We start from the raw sequence: 13,103 nt of genomic DNA, 5'->3' as shown, positions 1-13,103 counted from the left end.
GCCAGGCATGATGTTTACAGAGAAGCATATATTGAACAGCAGATAATAGGCCCAAGGTTCACAGCCTCCCAACTGGTAAAGATATAAAATATTGTCATGTTACTGTGCAGATGACCTAGCATGAAGCCAAGGCTTGAAGGACCTAGAAGATAGCTCTGCATCATCTGAATGTAGACATTTGCATGGACTCTAAATTCCTTGGGGGAGGGGGAAGAGTATTTCTCCTAAAATATTTGATTATCGTTTAGAAAGCATTTTCCCCAGACCTGCTTCTTCTACAAAAGGTTATTAAGAACATAAATTTCTTCCAAATACCTGCTAGCAGAACTAGCTAAAACACACCAAAATCTCAAGACCATAACAAACAGCAGCAACCAGAAATAAAAGGATTTAATACATCTGGTAAGAGGTAACACACACACACAAATACCTTGTTGTTGATCACAATTTATTTTAAAGTCATGAAATGCCAGCAATAGAACAGACCAAGTCAGCAGGTTGTGCTGGACAAATACTTGATTGTGGCCATGTTTCCGTGGGCTATGGGTAGCAGCACTGAGTTACAATGAGGCAACAATTTCTCCTCCATCTTCCTGGCAAACCAGGCTGATAAGGCAAAGAATGGCAAAGTACTCTTGTATGAACCATGCAAGAGGAACAAATGATGCAGAAAAAAAGTGTGCAATAAATATTTGGTTACCGAATTAAGGTGGAAAATATTCATTTAAAGTGCCATCATGGCACAACATGGTTCTTGGAGGGCAGCTCAGTTCCAAAGAGGAACAAAATAAAGACCCTGCATTTAGACTGTTGACACAACCCAGCAATGCCAGGTCTGACTTCTAATTGTTCCAAGGTGTATGCCAGTGAAAATTTCCCTCTCTTCCTTCTGCTTCATGTGAGGAGAATGGTATTTAACAAATTACATATCCTCATCTAATGTGTCTGGGGTTTAGAAACTATAAAACGAAGCACATTTATGTCACACAGGCAGAGATGAAAAAGAGACAGAATCCCTAGGGTTCAGCTTCTTCAGCTACTTCAACTCGGCGAGGTCCATAGAGTAGAACATAGGCTATATGCCAGTCACCCCCTCCAGACAACCTCAAAATATCTTCTGGGGTAACTGTGCTGACTTTATCATCATCAAACTTAATCCATTCATCTACAAAAAATATGAAGGGAATGATTAGATAAGTACATTTACTGCCAAATGTAAAACTATAGACAATAGGAAGAGAGGCTTTCAGATGTCAAGTTTCACATATGTAAGTGCTCCATTCACAAAACAAAGTAACAGAACTGCAGGTCTCCCGACTTTGGCTGCTTCCTCTACCTTACTCTGAAGATGAGAGGTTGGCTCATGTTTAAGGCTATTAAATTCTTCAAAACAACAATACATTTCAATAGCATAATTAAAAATAGTATTGTGCTTAAGAAACCAAATTCCTAAACATTTTAAAGTCTTCAGGTGCTTGGATAGCTTGCCAATGCCACATCTGCAAACAGAAGAAAATGTAATTAAGTTGCACAACCTCTGCTCCTATTTATTCTCCCCATGTGTAGCGCAAAAGAGGTAGACAGCGCTTGCTCATGGACTTGAGTCATGGCAGTACCTTGTTGCAGTAAATAAAATAATTTTAAAATCTTGAAGTGGAATGTGAAATCCTCTGCTCCCATAGATGACAAATTACACACTAAAGTAAGCAACATTTAAGCTTGTATTAAAGAATCAATTTCCTGTATACAGAATGACAAAGGCAGTAAATTAACACAAATACTATGAGGATCATCTTTAGGAGGTTCACCTGAAAATCTGGCAAGAATGATTTAGGAAATGAGGAATATGGAGCAATGCCAAAAAGAGAGAAGAATCTTAGATCCTTAGTCTGAAGCAATGGCTGAGTGATGTGCCACCCAATGTAACACAATGGTTTAATCTTTTATATGATGTTATGATTATGGAGAGGTATAAAGCAAGTTTGGCCCTTCTCATATGTTTCCAACAAATATGGGAAACTTTATGAAGCATTATGCCACAGAGCACACAGCTGGATTTTAGATTGTTAATCATAATAGTTCTTGACTATTCACTCAGTTTTGTTTTCTCTCAAGAGTTTGATAAGAGTACACCAAATTTGAGAATCTGATTTCATCTGGAGAGTGGGAGGGAAAGGGTAAAAGCAGATTGTAAAAATGGAAAACAGAGAAAATGTATAATGTTGTAATTTATTATGCTGTTTGCAATAAGTATATTTTCAAAACACAAAAAGTAAATTAAGGAGGGGGCAATCTTTCACTTTAAAGGATGGCTTTTGTATAGTGACTATAGAAAGTCTATGCCCCCTTCCAAAACGTGTTTAAACACAGAGAAATATGAAGGCAGATAAAGACCATATGGCCTATCTAGTCTGCCTATTCATGCCATCTACTATCCCTTCCTCTCCTTTAGGGGATCCAATGCACTTGCCTCATGCATCAACATCTGCTTTTCATAGCAACCAAGTGAAAAATATATTTCCTAAATCCTTTAAAAAATGAAGCAGAAAAAGAGAAAAAAATGATTGTGGGTCCAGCCCCCATGTGCTTCAGTAGCAATCCTAATACTTTAAGCTTGTGTAATCAATTGACTTCAAAAGCACATAACAAATATTAAATATTTACATAAGGCAAAATTTCTAAGCACTTCACAACTGATACATAATTTAAACCAATACTACATGTTAGTAAAAGACAATAGATTATATCATTAATTCTTTTACCATATTTTGATCCAAAAACATAATGCTATATAGCCCCAATCTAATTCTAGTCAAAGGCCTGTTGAAAGAGTAAGATTTTTAAATGCCTTTAAATTTCATTCTTGTCTTACATAAAGAGGAAACATATTCCATAATTGTGGGCCATATGTATAAAATATAGTTCAACATTCCTCCAGCTGAACCACTCAAAATGATGGTACCACCAGTATATTGCCCCGCCTGTGCTACTGTTCTAATTCACATGATAGGATAAATTCAGTAGTTTTTGCTGATCCTCTTTTCTAGGCAGAGCATCTTAAAACTAAAGCCCAACCATGAACACTGAGCTGCTAAAAAAAAAAATAATAAAAAAAAAATCAGGGATAACTATGAAAAAGTTCTGGGAGAGAGAGCGCTAAACATATACTGTAAACACACAGGTGTTCTCTTCCTGGCCAGGGGGTAGTTCTTAATATAGAAAGAGGAAATAGAATATCTATTTATAGTTATAGTTCATTCCAAAATAAAGAATCAAAGCTTCACAGGTGGAAATGGAAATTTAATTGAAGGTTTTCTTAAAAATGGTAATGAAAAGTTTGATTATGTCATGGGTAGGGTGGATTTGATTTAAATCAAATTGATTGAAATCACTAGTCAGAAAGACTTGATTTAAATCATGGTTTTCTACAGACTCATTCTTGCTGGTATAATCTTAATATTTACAACCAGATGTTATCAGAATAGGCCAGTTCTTGATATACTGCTCAAGACAGTCCATTACAGAGTTTCATCTAACATCTTGTAGGAACGTGAACTTGGTTCCATCCATTCTTTTCAGAGTTGCTTCAAAATGACTATTACAGAAGCAATTTCAACCTTAGCCTTTATTTGTGAGACACTGAAGTCTTTGGCTAGGAGGTATAGCAAATGAGCACTGCAACCATATTTTATTAGCTTGGTGCTCTTCTAAATTTCTTCTCATCTTGGATATATTTGCAGCATTGTCTGTGACTAAAATTGTGTACTAGACTTTTGAATTTTTGTTCACATTATAGTTTTTGCTGTTACTCCCTATAAGTATTCTGCTATAATGTGTATTTCCTGAGGTATCAATTGTTTCTGCAAGAAAGACATTCCCCCCTTCTGTTACACAAGTACATACAACAGGATCATTGTGGACATTACTTCACCCATTAAGATTTATCAAAATATGTAAACATTGCATGAATATAGAGAGCCTATTATATAATTAAAAACTAATCCTTATTTCATGAATAACTTTTTTGACTAATGTATCTTAAACAGAAAATTACATTAAATAGAAAATTATCTTTATATTTTATTTTCTTCAAAAAAATAAAAAAAATCCAAATAATTTTATTTTTAAATATCTTCCCATAATAAAAAACTTCTCTTTATTATGACAGGAGATGCCATACAATTCATATTAAAGAACTGGAAAAACTAGGATTGGTTAAATCATAACTTCTGGTGGGAATCTTTGTCACATTTTTAAAATGGAATGTATGATTGCCATACAGCAAGGGCATTATAGGAAATTTAAGGAGGTTTGGGAGCCATTGACAAGATTCTGTAAGGAATGATTAATTTTGCCCTTTGAACATACACGTCCAGGGTGGTTGGGAGGGGGGTGGGGACATACATTTAATTTGAGTGCAATTGTTCGATATGTAGAGGGGGGATGATATATATATTTGTCATGAAATATAAGTTGATAGAATTTAAGTGCTGTTAAAGTGTAAAATGTCTATAATATGTTGCACTTATTTTTAGCTTTAAAATAAATAAAGATTTTTTTTTTAAAAAGAAATTTACATTAAATAGAAAATTATCTTTATATTTTTTAAAAATCCAACTTAAATTTAAAAAAAAAAAAAAAAATTCAATTTTTTTAAAATAAAAAAATCATTGATTTTTTATCCACCCTGGTCATGGGTGATCATTTAAGATCCAGTGATCATCAGATGGTATGTTCAATTTTAACGCATAGATGGTTATGGTTAATTCAAAAGCAAGGAATCAAATCTTCAGGAAGACTAACCAAGATGAAGGACTATCTAAAGAAATTTAGCTGGATGGGAGCACCTAGGGCTCCTTTTACGAAGGTGCGCTAGCGTTTTTACCGCACGCACTGGATTAGCACACGCTATAGCGTGCGGCATTTTAGTGCATGCTATTCCACGCATTAAGGCCCTAATGCACCTTCGTAAAAGGAGCCCCTAAAGAAGTGGAAAAGCAGTGAGCAAAAATGAGAAAATACTGTAAGGATAACAAACCTATTTGATTAGAAAATATAGTAAGAAAGTAGCTCCTGAAAAGATAAGGGAAAAAAACAGAATTCATAAACTACAAGAGACTGCAGAAAGAGAAACGGAAACAATATCTGGAAAAATAGAAGCTGAAAAAGTAAAGAAACAAATGAAAAGAAGACATACTGTATTGTTATTTGAGAATGTTCTTCCAAGCTACTATTATGGTATTGTTTGTACTGTACTGACATTTATCATATTTCTGTGATTATTCTTCAGTGTTGTTAAATGTGTATATTTTTTATACTGTTTCATGTTAGTCCTATAATTAGGTTTTAATTTACCATTTCCAAGTTAATTTATTGTATTTATGTTTATAATTTGGTCATTTTACTATTGTTATGCCATTAATGAAATTGTAAATCCTTTGTTAAACTGTACCTGCTGTACACTGCCTTGGGTGAATTGCTTCATAAAGGCAGTTAATAAATCCCAATAAATAAAACATACATCAAAATGGAAAGAGTAAACTTAAAAAATAAATTTAAGATATGCTATTGACAAGAAGTACAAAAGTGATAATGAGACTCAAAGGAGAAGGGTAGGAGGGTGAGGAGGAAAAGAAGTGGAAGTGCTTAATATTTCTGTTCTTCGTTTAATGAGGAAGGCCTAAGGAGAAGGACAATAATAGACTAACAGAAATAGGAATAGAAAAGAGATAAACACAGAATAAGTTTTTGGAAGGCTATGTTCATGTGAAGCTGGCTAAACTAAAAATAAAAAAAAATAAAAAAAAGTGACAGGGCCAGAGGATATGCATCCAAAAGATATTGAAGTAATTAGGAAGTTTGGATGGATCTGCTGTTTGGCCTTTTCAAGCTTTCTTAAGAGTCAGGAATGGGTTCCAAAAGAGTGCAGACTAACAGGTGTGGGGCTAGTTAAAAGTTGAGAGAAGGTTATAAACTAAACGCTAGACAAAAAGGAAAGGCTGTTAGTACCCTAGTACCCTGACCCTAGTACCACAATGGGAAGTAAAATAACAGATAAAGTAGTGTGGTTGTCATGTTTATACAAGACACTAACCCACACTGAAAAAAACACTTTCTTACAAAAGCAGTACAAAATAACTAAACTATTAAAGGCTGTGAACTGCTCACTTATAACTTGTAGCTGAAGCACTGCCTATTTTGGAACAGATCGAGGGTTGCTCCATACCCTGGGACTATTCCACATTGCTCTTTGGCGACAAGAGTCAGTGGGAACAGCTGGGACTATCTACCCCTACCAGAAATTTTTATACATGGCTGGTTCCAAAGAATGCAAGACATGGCTGGGTTTGAGATCCAAACTTATATAGCCTCTCAAAATAGTTTAACTTATCTGTATGTCTCCTTGTGGAAGGCCTTCCAGGCCAGATGTGTGGGGCTCCCTCAGATATTCTCTGCTTAGATGTTGATATCCTATGAGTTGCTGAGGGGGGGTATATGAATGTGAGAGGGATGAGTGTTGTGTTTTTGGAATGGTGTGCTGTTGATGGTGAGGAATGTAGTGAATGATAGTTTGAGTTAGGTGGATTTTCTTTTTGGGGTTTACTAAGAATCAAAATAAGCTTCATTTGCTGTATAGGTTCTTATCTAGAGGATTCAAGAGTTATCTGCTGCTTGACTGTATCTAAGGGACTGACACTTGGGGTATCTGTGTTGGTTCTATGTATAATTTCTGGCATTATCCTGAGAAAGGCTCCATTGTATTTACTTTTTCCTGAATTGCTATTATTCCTTGTATGGTTTTGAAGCTTCAATAAAGATATAAAAAGAACTCTTGTTGGCTAACATAGAATTTTGATAAAGACAGTGACCAAATTTATCCTTAGTCCTCCCCTCACATCCTGGTGGTACAGAGGCATAAACCCTGGAGTTGTTGGATTTTTAAGCAACAAATGATGCTGAAGTTGTAGCTTATCAAAGCCAGGACAGGATACACAGGTCAACACATCATTTTCATCAAAGTTAATGTTAGGTGGGTTTTGGATTACGAGGAAATACTTAAGAGACTGGGGTTGTTCTCCCTTGAGAAAAGGAGACTACGAGGGGATATGATCAAGACATTCAAAATACTGAAAGGAATCGACAAGATAGAGCAGAAAAAACCGTTATTTACAATGTCCAATGTGGCACGGACAAGAGGACATGGGCTGAAGCTAAGGGGGGACAAGTTCAAGACAAATATCAGGAAGTTCTGCTTCACACATTGAGTGGTGGACACCTGGAATGCTCTCCCAGAAGAGGTAATTGCGGAATCTACCATTCTAGGATTTAAGGGTAAGTTAGATGTACATCTCCTTATGAGTGGCATGAAGTGACATGGGTAAGGGTAGGCTAGATGCACTTCTCTTTACGAGAAACTTGGAGCGATATGGGGACCAAAACTATGCCAGGGTCCACCTGACAGGGCCTCCGCGTGTGCGGATCGCCGGACTTGATGGACCTAGGGTCTGTTCCGGAGATGGCGCTTCTTATGTTCAAATCTGTGTTTAGTTTTTCACTAGCACGTCACATTTTTGTAATGAGAGTCACTTGCTGATTGGTCACCTTGAACTCACGGCAGCCAATCAGCTAGTGGCTCTACACAACAGGAGCAAAGGAATCCCTGCTGGATCAGCAGGGATTCTAAAAGTATGTGGGGGAAGCGGGAGGGAGGTAAAAATTATTAGAATTGGCTGGGACAGGAGGTGGGAGGGATCTCTGTTGTTCTGGCCCACCAGGACTTATGGCAGGCCTGGTGGAGGCCTGTAAGGCTTCAGGAGAGAGGGGGTACAGAGTACAGAACCTGGCAGGGATGGAGGGGGGCTGAGTGCAGAGACTGGCAGGGGAGGGAGGGAATGAGGGGGCTAGATGCAGAAATAATAGCAACTTAACGTTGTAACGTTAATTGGGCAATATATCATGTGTTTATAGGATAAACGTATAAGGAAGGTTAATAACTGTTGTCTTTGGTTTTTTTTTAATGTTACAGACGGTGATTAATATCAGTTTTTATTATGCCAAGACAATGTACTAATCATCCAGATAGTTTCTGTTACGTCTGTGGTTCATTCACAATGAAAGTACAATGTCGCCCGATTACCGTAGATCTGAAGAAGGTATACAAATTGTACTTTGGCTGTCCACTGGGTGACCAGGATAAGTGTTGGGCTCCACATATCATGTGTACCAGTTGTTCCAACGGACTTCGTGACTGGCTCAATCGACAAAAGGCAGTGATCCCAACTATGTGGGTCAGTGATTGAGATAGGGCGCCGACACCGAAATTATTTCTTAAAACCACTTGATGGTTTCGATGTGGACAGAAAAATCTCGGTGGCAAGATTAAACTCAATAGTTGCCGAAAAGAGAAAAAAACCCACTGAGGAGGAAAACAAGAGTGCTGAGGGCCCAGCTGTTAAAACGGAAAAGAAAAAAGAAACTTTTTTTTAACAGACCGACGAAGACAGTAAAATAATAAAGTATAATAGAAGAAAAATATGGCAAAAGGCCAAGAAAATAAGACATTGACGGGAAGGCAATGGTCGCACTGGACAGAGTCCAGAAAAAAAGCACTTCTTTGCTCCACAGAAAATGAAGAACTGAGGTGCCACGAGTCGGCATCGGGCAGGGAGTCACTCATGCATGCATGGTGTGGGCAGTCACAAAGTTTCTAAAAACCTTTTACCACTGTCCGTAACGGGCTCAATGGATGACATGCTGCCTGCTTGTCTTAGGATAAGTATGTTTACGCTTCTTAGCTTTCCTATATGCTGCTTCCCTCGATGTACGAAGGAAAAGGATGTGGAATGTTGCCTTTGAAATTAAGCCCGATGCTCTCGATGCGGTATAGATATAAGCAGTGCCGATGCCAAAAACATGGAAGGCTGGATATTGGGTTCCAAATCCCTACTATGCTCGATACTGATGTTGTATTGAAAAGTTTGCCAAACTGTAGTTTATGGCCTTTGCATACAAAGACAGAGGTCACAATGAATTTGCTGATAATCAGAACCCAAACACTAGTAACACTAATTATGGGGGTCAGAACCTGAAATGGTCCGATTACATCAAATACATTTCGTGAAACCACTCGGCACCCTCTTTGACATGGAAGGAAAAATGGCTGACACCAAGTCAAACGGCTCAATGGCCTGGGGTGATCAAGTAAAAAAGGATACTGAAAATTTGTCAATGCTGGGAGAAAAAAGGGCTCAAGATGGCTCGAAGGCCAAAAATTGAAAAGTTTACAGAATTGAACCAAACACAGGTAAAATGCTGGAAAATATAGCAAAGTTACTTAATTGTAGCAGGTGTTCTCCAAAGACAGTAGGCACATATTCTCACATCTGGGTGATGTCATCCAAGGAACCACACAGTTAAAAGCGTATGGTCTCTTTAAATTTTTAGGACTGCCTGTACCATGCATGTACTGGTACTTTCCTGCCTGAGGTCAGCTCACAGGACCTGATTTTCAGTTAAGTTAGCTAAGAAGCCAACTAGTGGAAGTGGTAGGGTTGTGAAAGCCTTCATTTTGTGTTAGTAATGTTGGAAATATTTAAAGTGTGATGGGTTCCCGAACACTGAGCTGTAAGAGGGAGCCATGGTTGATGTGGCCACCGAGGCTTGATGTGAATTATAGTGGCTTGATCTTGGTGAAGTTTGAGTACAGTCTTCCCGACTAGAAGTATTGGAGTGAATGTATTCAGAAACTTGTCCCGCCAGTTGAGGAAAAAGGCATCCGACTCCAGACAACTGGGAGTCTGGATCATTAAAGTGGAGGTTTTTTGCTGTGGGGGGTAAGCAAAGAAGTGTACTTCAGGGGTCCCCCAATCTGAGAAGATCTGTTGCAAGAGGGGTGTGTTCAGAGATCACTCATGAGGTTGAAGGAGTCTGCTTAGTTTGTCCATTAAGACATTCTGTTTCCCTGCCAGATTAACTGCCTTGAGGAATAGGTTGTAATTGCTCAGGTTCATATTTGTACTGCTTCTTGGAAGAGTGGGCGATACCCTGTGCCTCCTTGTTCAAGTAAAATATGGTGATTTGATTGTCAGTTCAGATGAGAACTACTTGATTGTGCAGGCAATCCTGGAAGGTACGGAGGATGTTGCGAATTGCTCAGAGCTTCAGGAGATTGATGTGGAGAGTTTTCTCATGAGGATTCCAGACACCTTGGGTACAAAGGCCTTCAAGGTGAGCTCCTCAGCCTACCATGGAAGCATCTGTGGTAAGCAGCTTCTGATGGGAAAGAAGCTAGAAGAAGGTCTCTGGAGAGAATGAATGGAAGCATCCACTACTGGAGGGACTAGTGAAGCTCTGAGGTCACCTGTATTTGTTGAGAAAGAGACCCAGTGGCCTTGAGTCCACTGGGTTTTGGCTACAATTGGAGAAGAAAAATTGAATTTAAATGGAATTGAATACCTGCTATTGCCTACCATTAAAATTTTAGGAGTACATCTTGACGGATTGTCATCTCAGATAAATTTTGTGGTCAAGAATGATTTAAGTTTCCATCAGATTTTAACACCTATAAGGTTATATTTTGACAATTTTCCCTTTCAATTATTAGTGCACTCTCTTGTACTTAGCATTTTAGATTATTGTATTATATATTTAGCAGGTTCTCAAAATATGTTCAAAGACTATGCTTATATAAAATTTAGCAGTTATTGTATATACTCGAATATAGGATGAGATTTTTGGGCCAAAAAAATGGCCCAGAAATGGGGGTCTCATCCTATTTTCAGGTCATCACCTGACCCCCTCCCGGACATCATGCAGGCTTCTGGTAGGCCGGGACAGGAGGCATCCCTCTCGTCTCCCGTCCTGGCCACCTAACAATTTTAACTTCCCCCTGCCCGCTTGTATCTTTTTTGCTGGTTTTAATTCCTGGTGGTCCAGCGGTGTATGGAGGAGTGATTTTCTGCGTTCCTGCCCCATGCTGAGCTGCAGCCTCCGATCTCGTGGCGCAACCCACAGGACCAAGCTATTCATGCTTCCTGCTCGGCCTTGCACCACTCTCTGATTGGCTGCCGCCAGTTCTCATGCCTCCCCTCTCTCCCCAAACCACAACCACAAGCATTTGTCCCCCTCTCCCACCCATCCCACATCCATCTGCTCCCTCTCTTCCCCCCCACCAATCCACCAGCGTTTGTGCCCTAGCATCCCCATCGCTGCTGTAGCTTCCAAAGCAGCAGCAAACAAACAAACCAGCTGCTGACCTTCCCATACATATCTGCAGCTGCTGACTTTGCACCGGAAGAAGTGACATTGGAGAGGGCAGGCTGGCAGCTGCGGGTATGCACGGGAAGGACCCGCAGCCAGTTTCAGTTTGCTGCTGCTGCTTCAAGGAAAATAGCAGCAGTGGCATAAGATGAAGATAACGGAGGGTGTTGCTCCCAACTTCACCGGCAGCGCAGTGAGGCTGAATGGCTGCTTTGCCTCCTGCTAAAAGGTACACAGTCACGTAGCTTAGAGGGAACATCGGATATCACCATCTATGCTAACCTAGAACATCAAACACGCACTACTATAGAATGCTAGCATTAAATCATTTTTTTCCCCAAGAGTGGATAGAGAACCTTATTTCTAAAAGGTGACAATTTGTATGTATACCAATTCACAGTTGACAAATTGCAGCTGATTAGAATATATGGGCATTTTGCCTTATCTGCATCATTTGCTATGTTACAGTAGACCCATGTATTTTTTCACTTTAGTATCCTATATTAATAAAGTATAGGATATTAGTTAGTATAGCACAGCTGTGTATAACTATTTAAAAACATTTACCTATTACAGCTAGTGAGGTAAATGGGTGGCCTTTAACATGGAACTAAAGAAGCATGCTATAGATTACCAGGACAAGCATTCAGATTTATCAGTGGAGTACCTTGTTTCCTTCTAACCCAGGATACATAGTGCCCTGAAGAACTCGATCTACCCTGATGTGTCAGCACTGCTTGCAGTTCATAGTAACCAGAGTTATTAGATCCAATATCTAAAGGAAAGAAAACATTGCATCGAATACATATTTATTCAAATACAGGTACTGGAAGAAAAGGATTTTGCTGAGCCAGAAGCATCTACACATCAGATCCTATAAGCTACAGTGTGCTAATGAATGAAGACAGGACTAAGCAGAGTGTCTCCCTGTGTACATGAAAAACAGACACTTGTGTGCATCTTGTCAACTAGAAATAAGGCACCCCTGTGCAGTACAGAACTGGGCAAGTCCTAGGAACCTGAGCAGCAGCATACAAAAATCAATACCACGTGTACCTGCTAATCTGCTACCTGCATTTCAAGCATCATTACTGGTTTTGGGAGGGGAGCAAGAAGGATTTTGGCTTGGCAGATTCCACTTGCTTCTCTGGACTTCCATTTCAAACCTGCTGTAACTGAATAAAAAGTATATCCCTTTCACTTGTATCCTGTCAGTATGTACATAAATGTGTTCTTTGTCCTGGTGGTGTGTGGTATCTTCATTAACTTGCAGGCATAGCTCACAGAACTTGGCTGCCACAAAAAGCAGTATGGGTAGCAAGAACAAGCACTCTAAGTGTAAATAAAATGATAAAGGAAGTAAAACATGCTTAGGATGTAGCTAACTTCTTAGGGGAAAAGCTATAAATTATTAGCCAGTACACATCTTCCTCTGAAGAACTCAGATTCCACTAGATCTGAGCCATCGCTTGAAAAGTCAATGGCACTAGCTCTTTCCTCTGGAAGACTGACTGGCTGTTTGCCTCTGCAGCAACAATCTTTTCCCTCTTTTTGGTAAGTGCTTCCCACCACAATACTGATATCCTCCAAGTCCTCCAACTAGCAGATCCACAAGTGCATGTCAGACTTTTGTGCACAAGGGCCCTCCAGACTGCTGAGGATTCTTGGGGGCATTAAACTGGTAGATTTGTCTCTTTTTTCACCAATATAAATTACAGTCAGACAGGGATATGGACATCACTTTCTATATTTAATATACTGTAGACAAACTTGGTTTTTTTTGTTACATAGAGCTTTTTGGACCCCAGTTAGATTACAAAAATTAAATAATTCCTTATCTAATA

The 13,103-nt window shown here is 39.0% G+C and overlaps 1 protein-coding gene across 2 annotated transcripts in view; it reads right to left on the bottom strand.

Moving 5' to 3' along the window:
- Positions 1 to 431: 431 nt before the first annotated feature.
- Positions 432 to 13,103, bottom strand: part of USP14 (ubiquitin specific peptidase 14) — a 120,757-nt gene continuing 108,085 nt past the window's right edge. For both annotated transcript variants that reach the window (XM_033933928.1, XM_033933929.1), the window contains 2 exons: positions 11,927 to 12,034; positions 432 to 1,165 (listed from right to left, as the gene is read on the bottom strand). In XM_033933928.1, the coding sequence (XP_033789819.1) occupies positions 1,017 to 1,165; positions 11,927 to 12,034 (257 nt within the window). In that variant the 3' untranslated portion in view covers positions 432 to 1,016. The remainder of the gene's footprint in view (positions 1,166 to 11,926; positions 12,035 to 13,103) is intronic.

This window comes from Geotrypetes seraphini, chromosome 2, assembly GCF_902459505.1.
Source record: "Geotrypetes seraphini chromosome 2, aGeoSer1.1, whole genome shotgun sequence".
NCBI classification, from domain to species: Eukaryota; Metazoa; Chordata; class Amphibia; order Gymnophiona; family Dermophiidae; genus Geotrypetes; species Geotrypetes seraphini.
The sequence above is the reverse complement of the archived record's forward strand: the minus strand, read 5'-3'. Positions and strand labels throughout refer to the sequence as shown.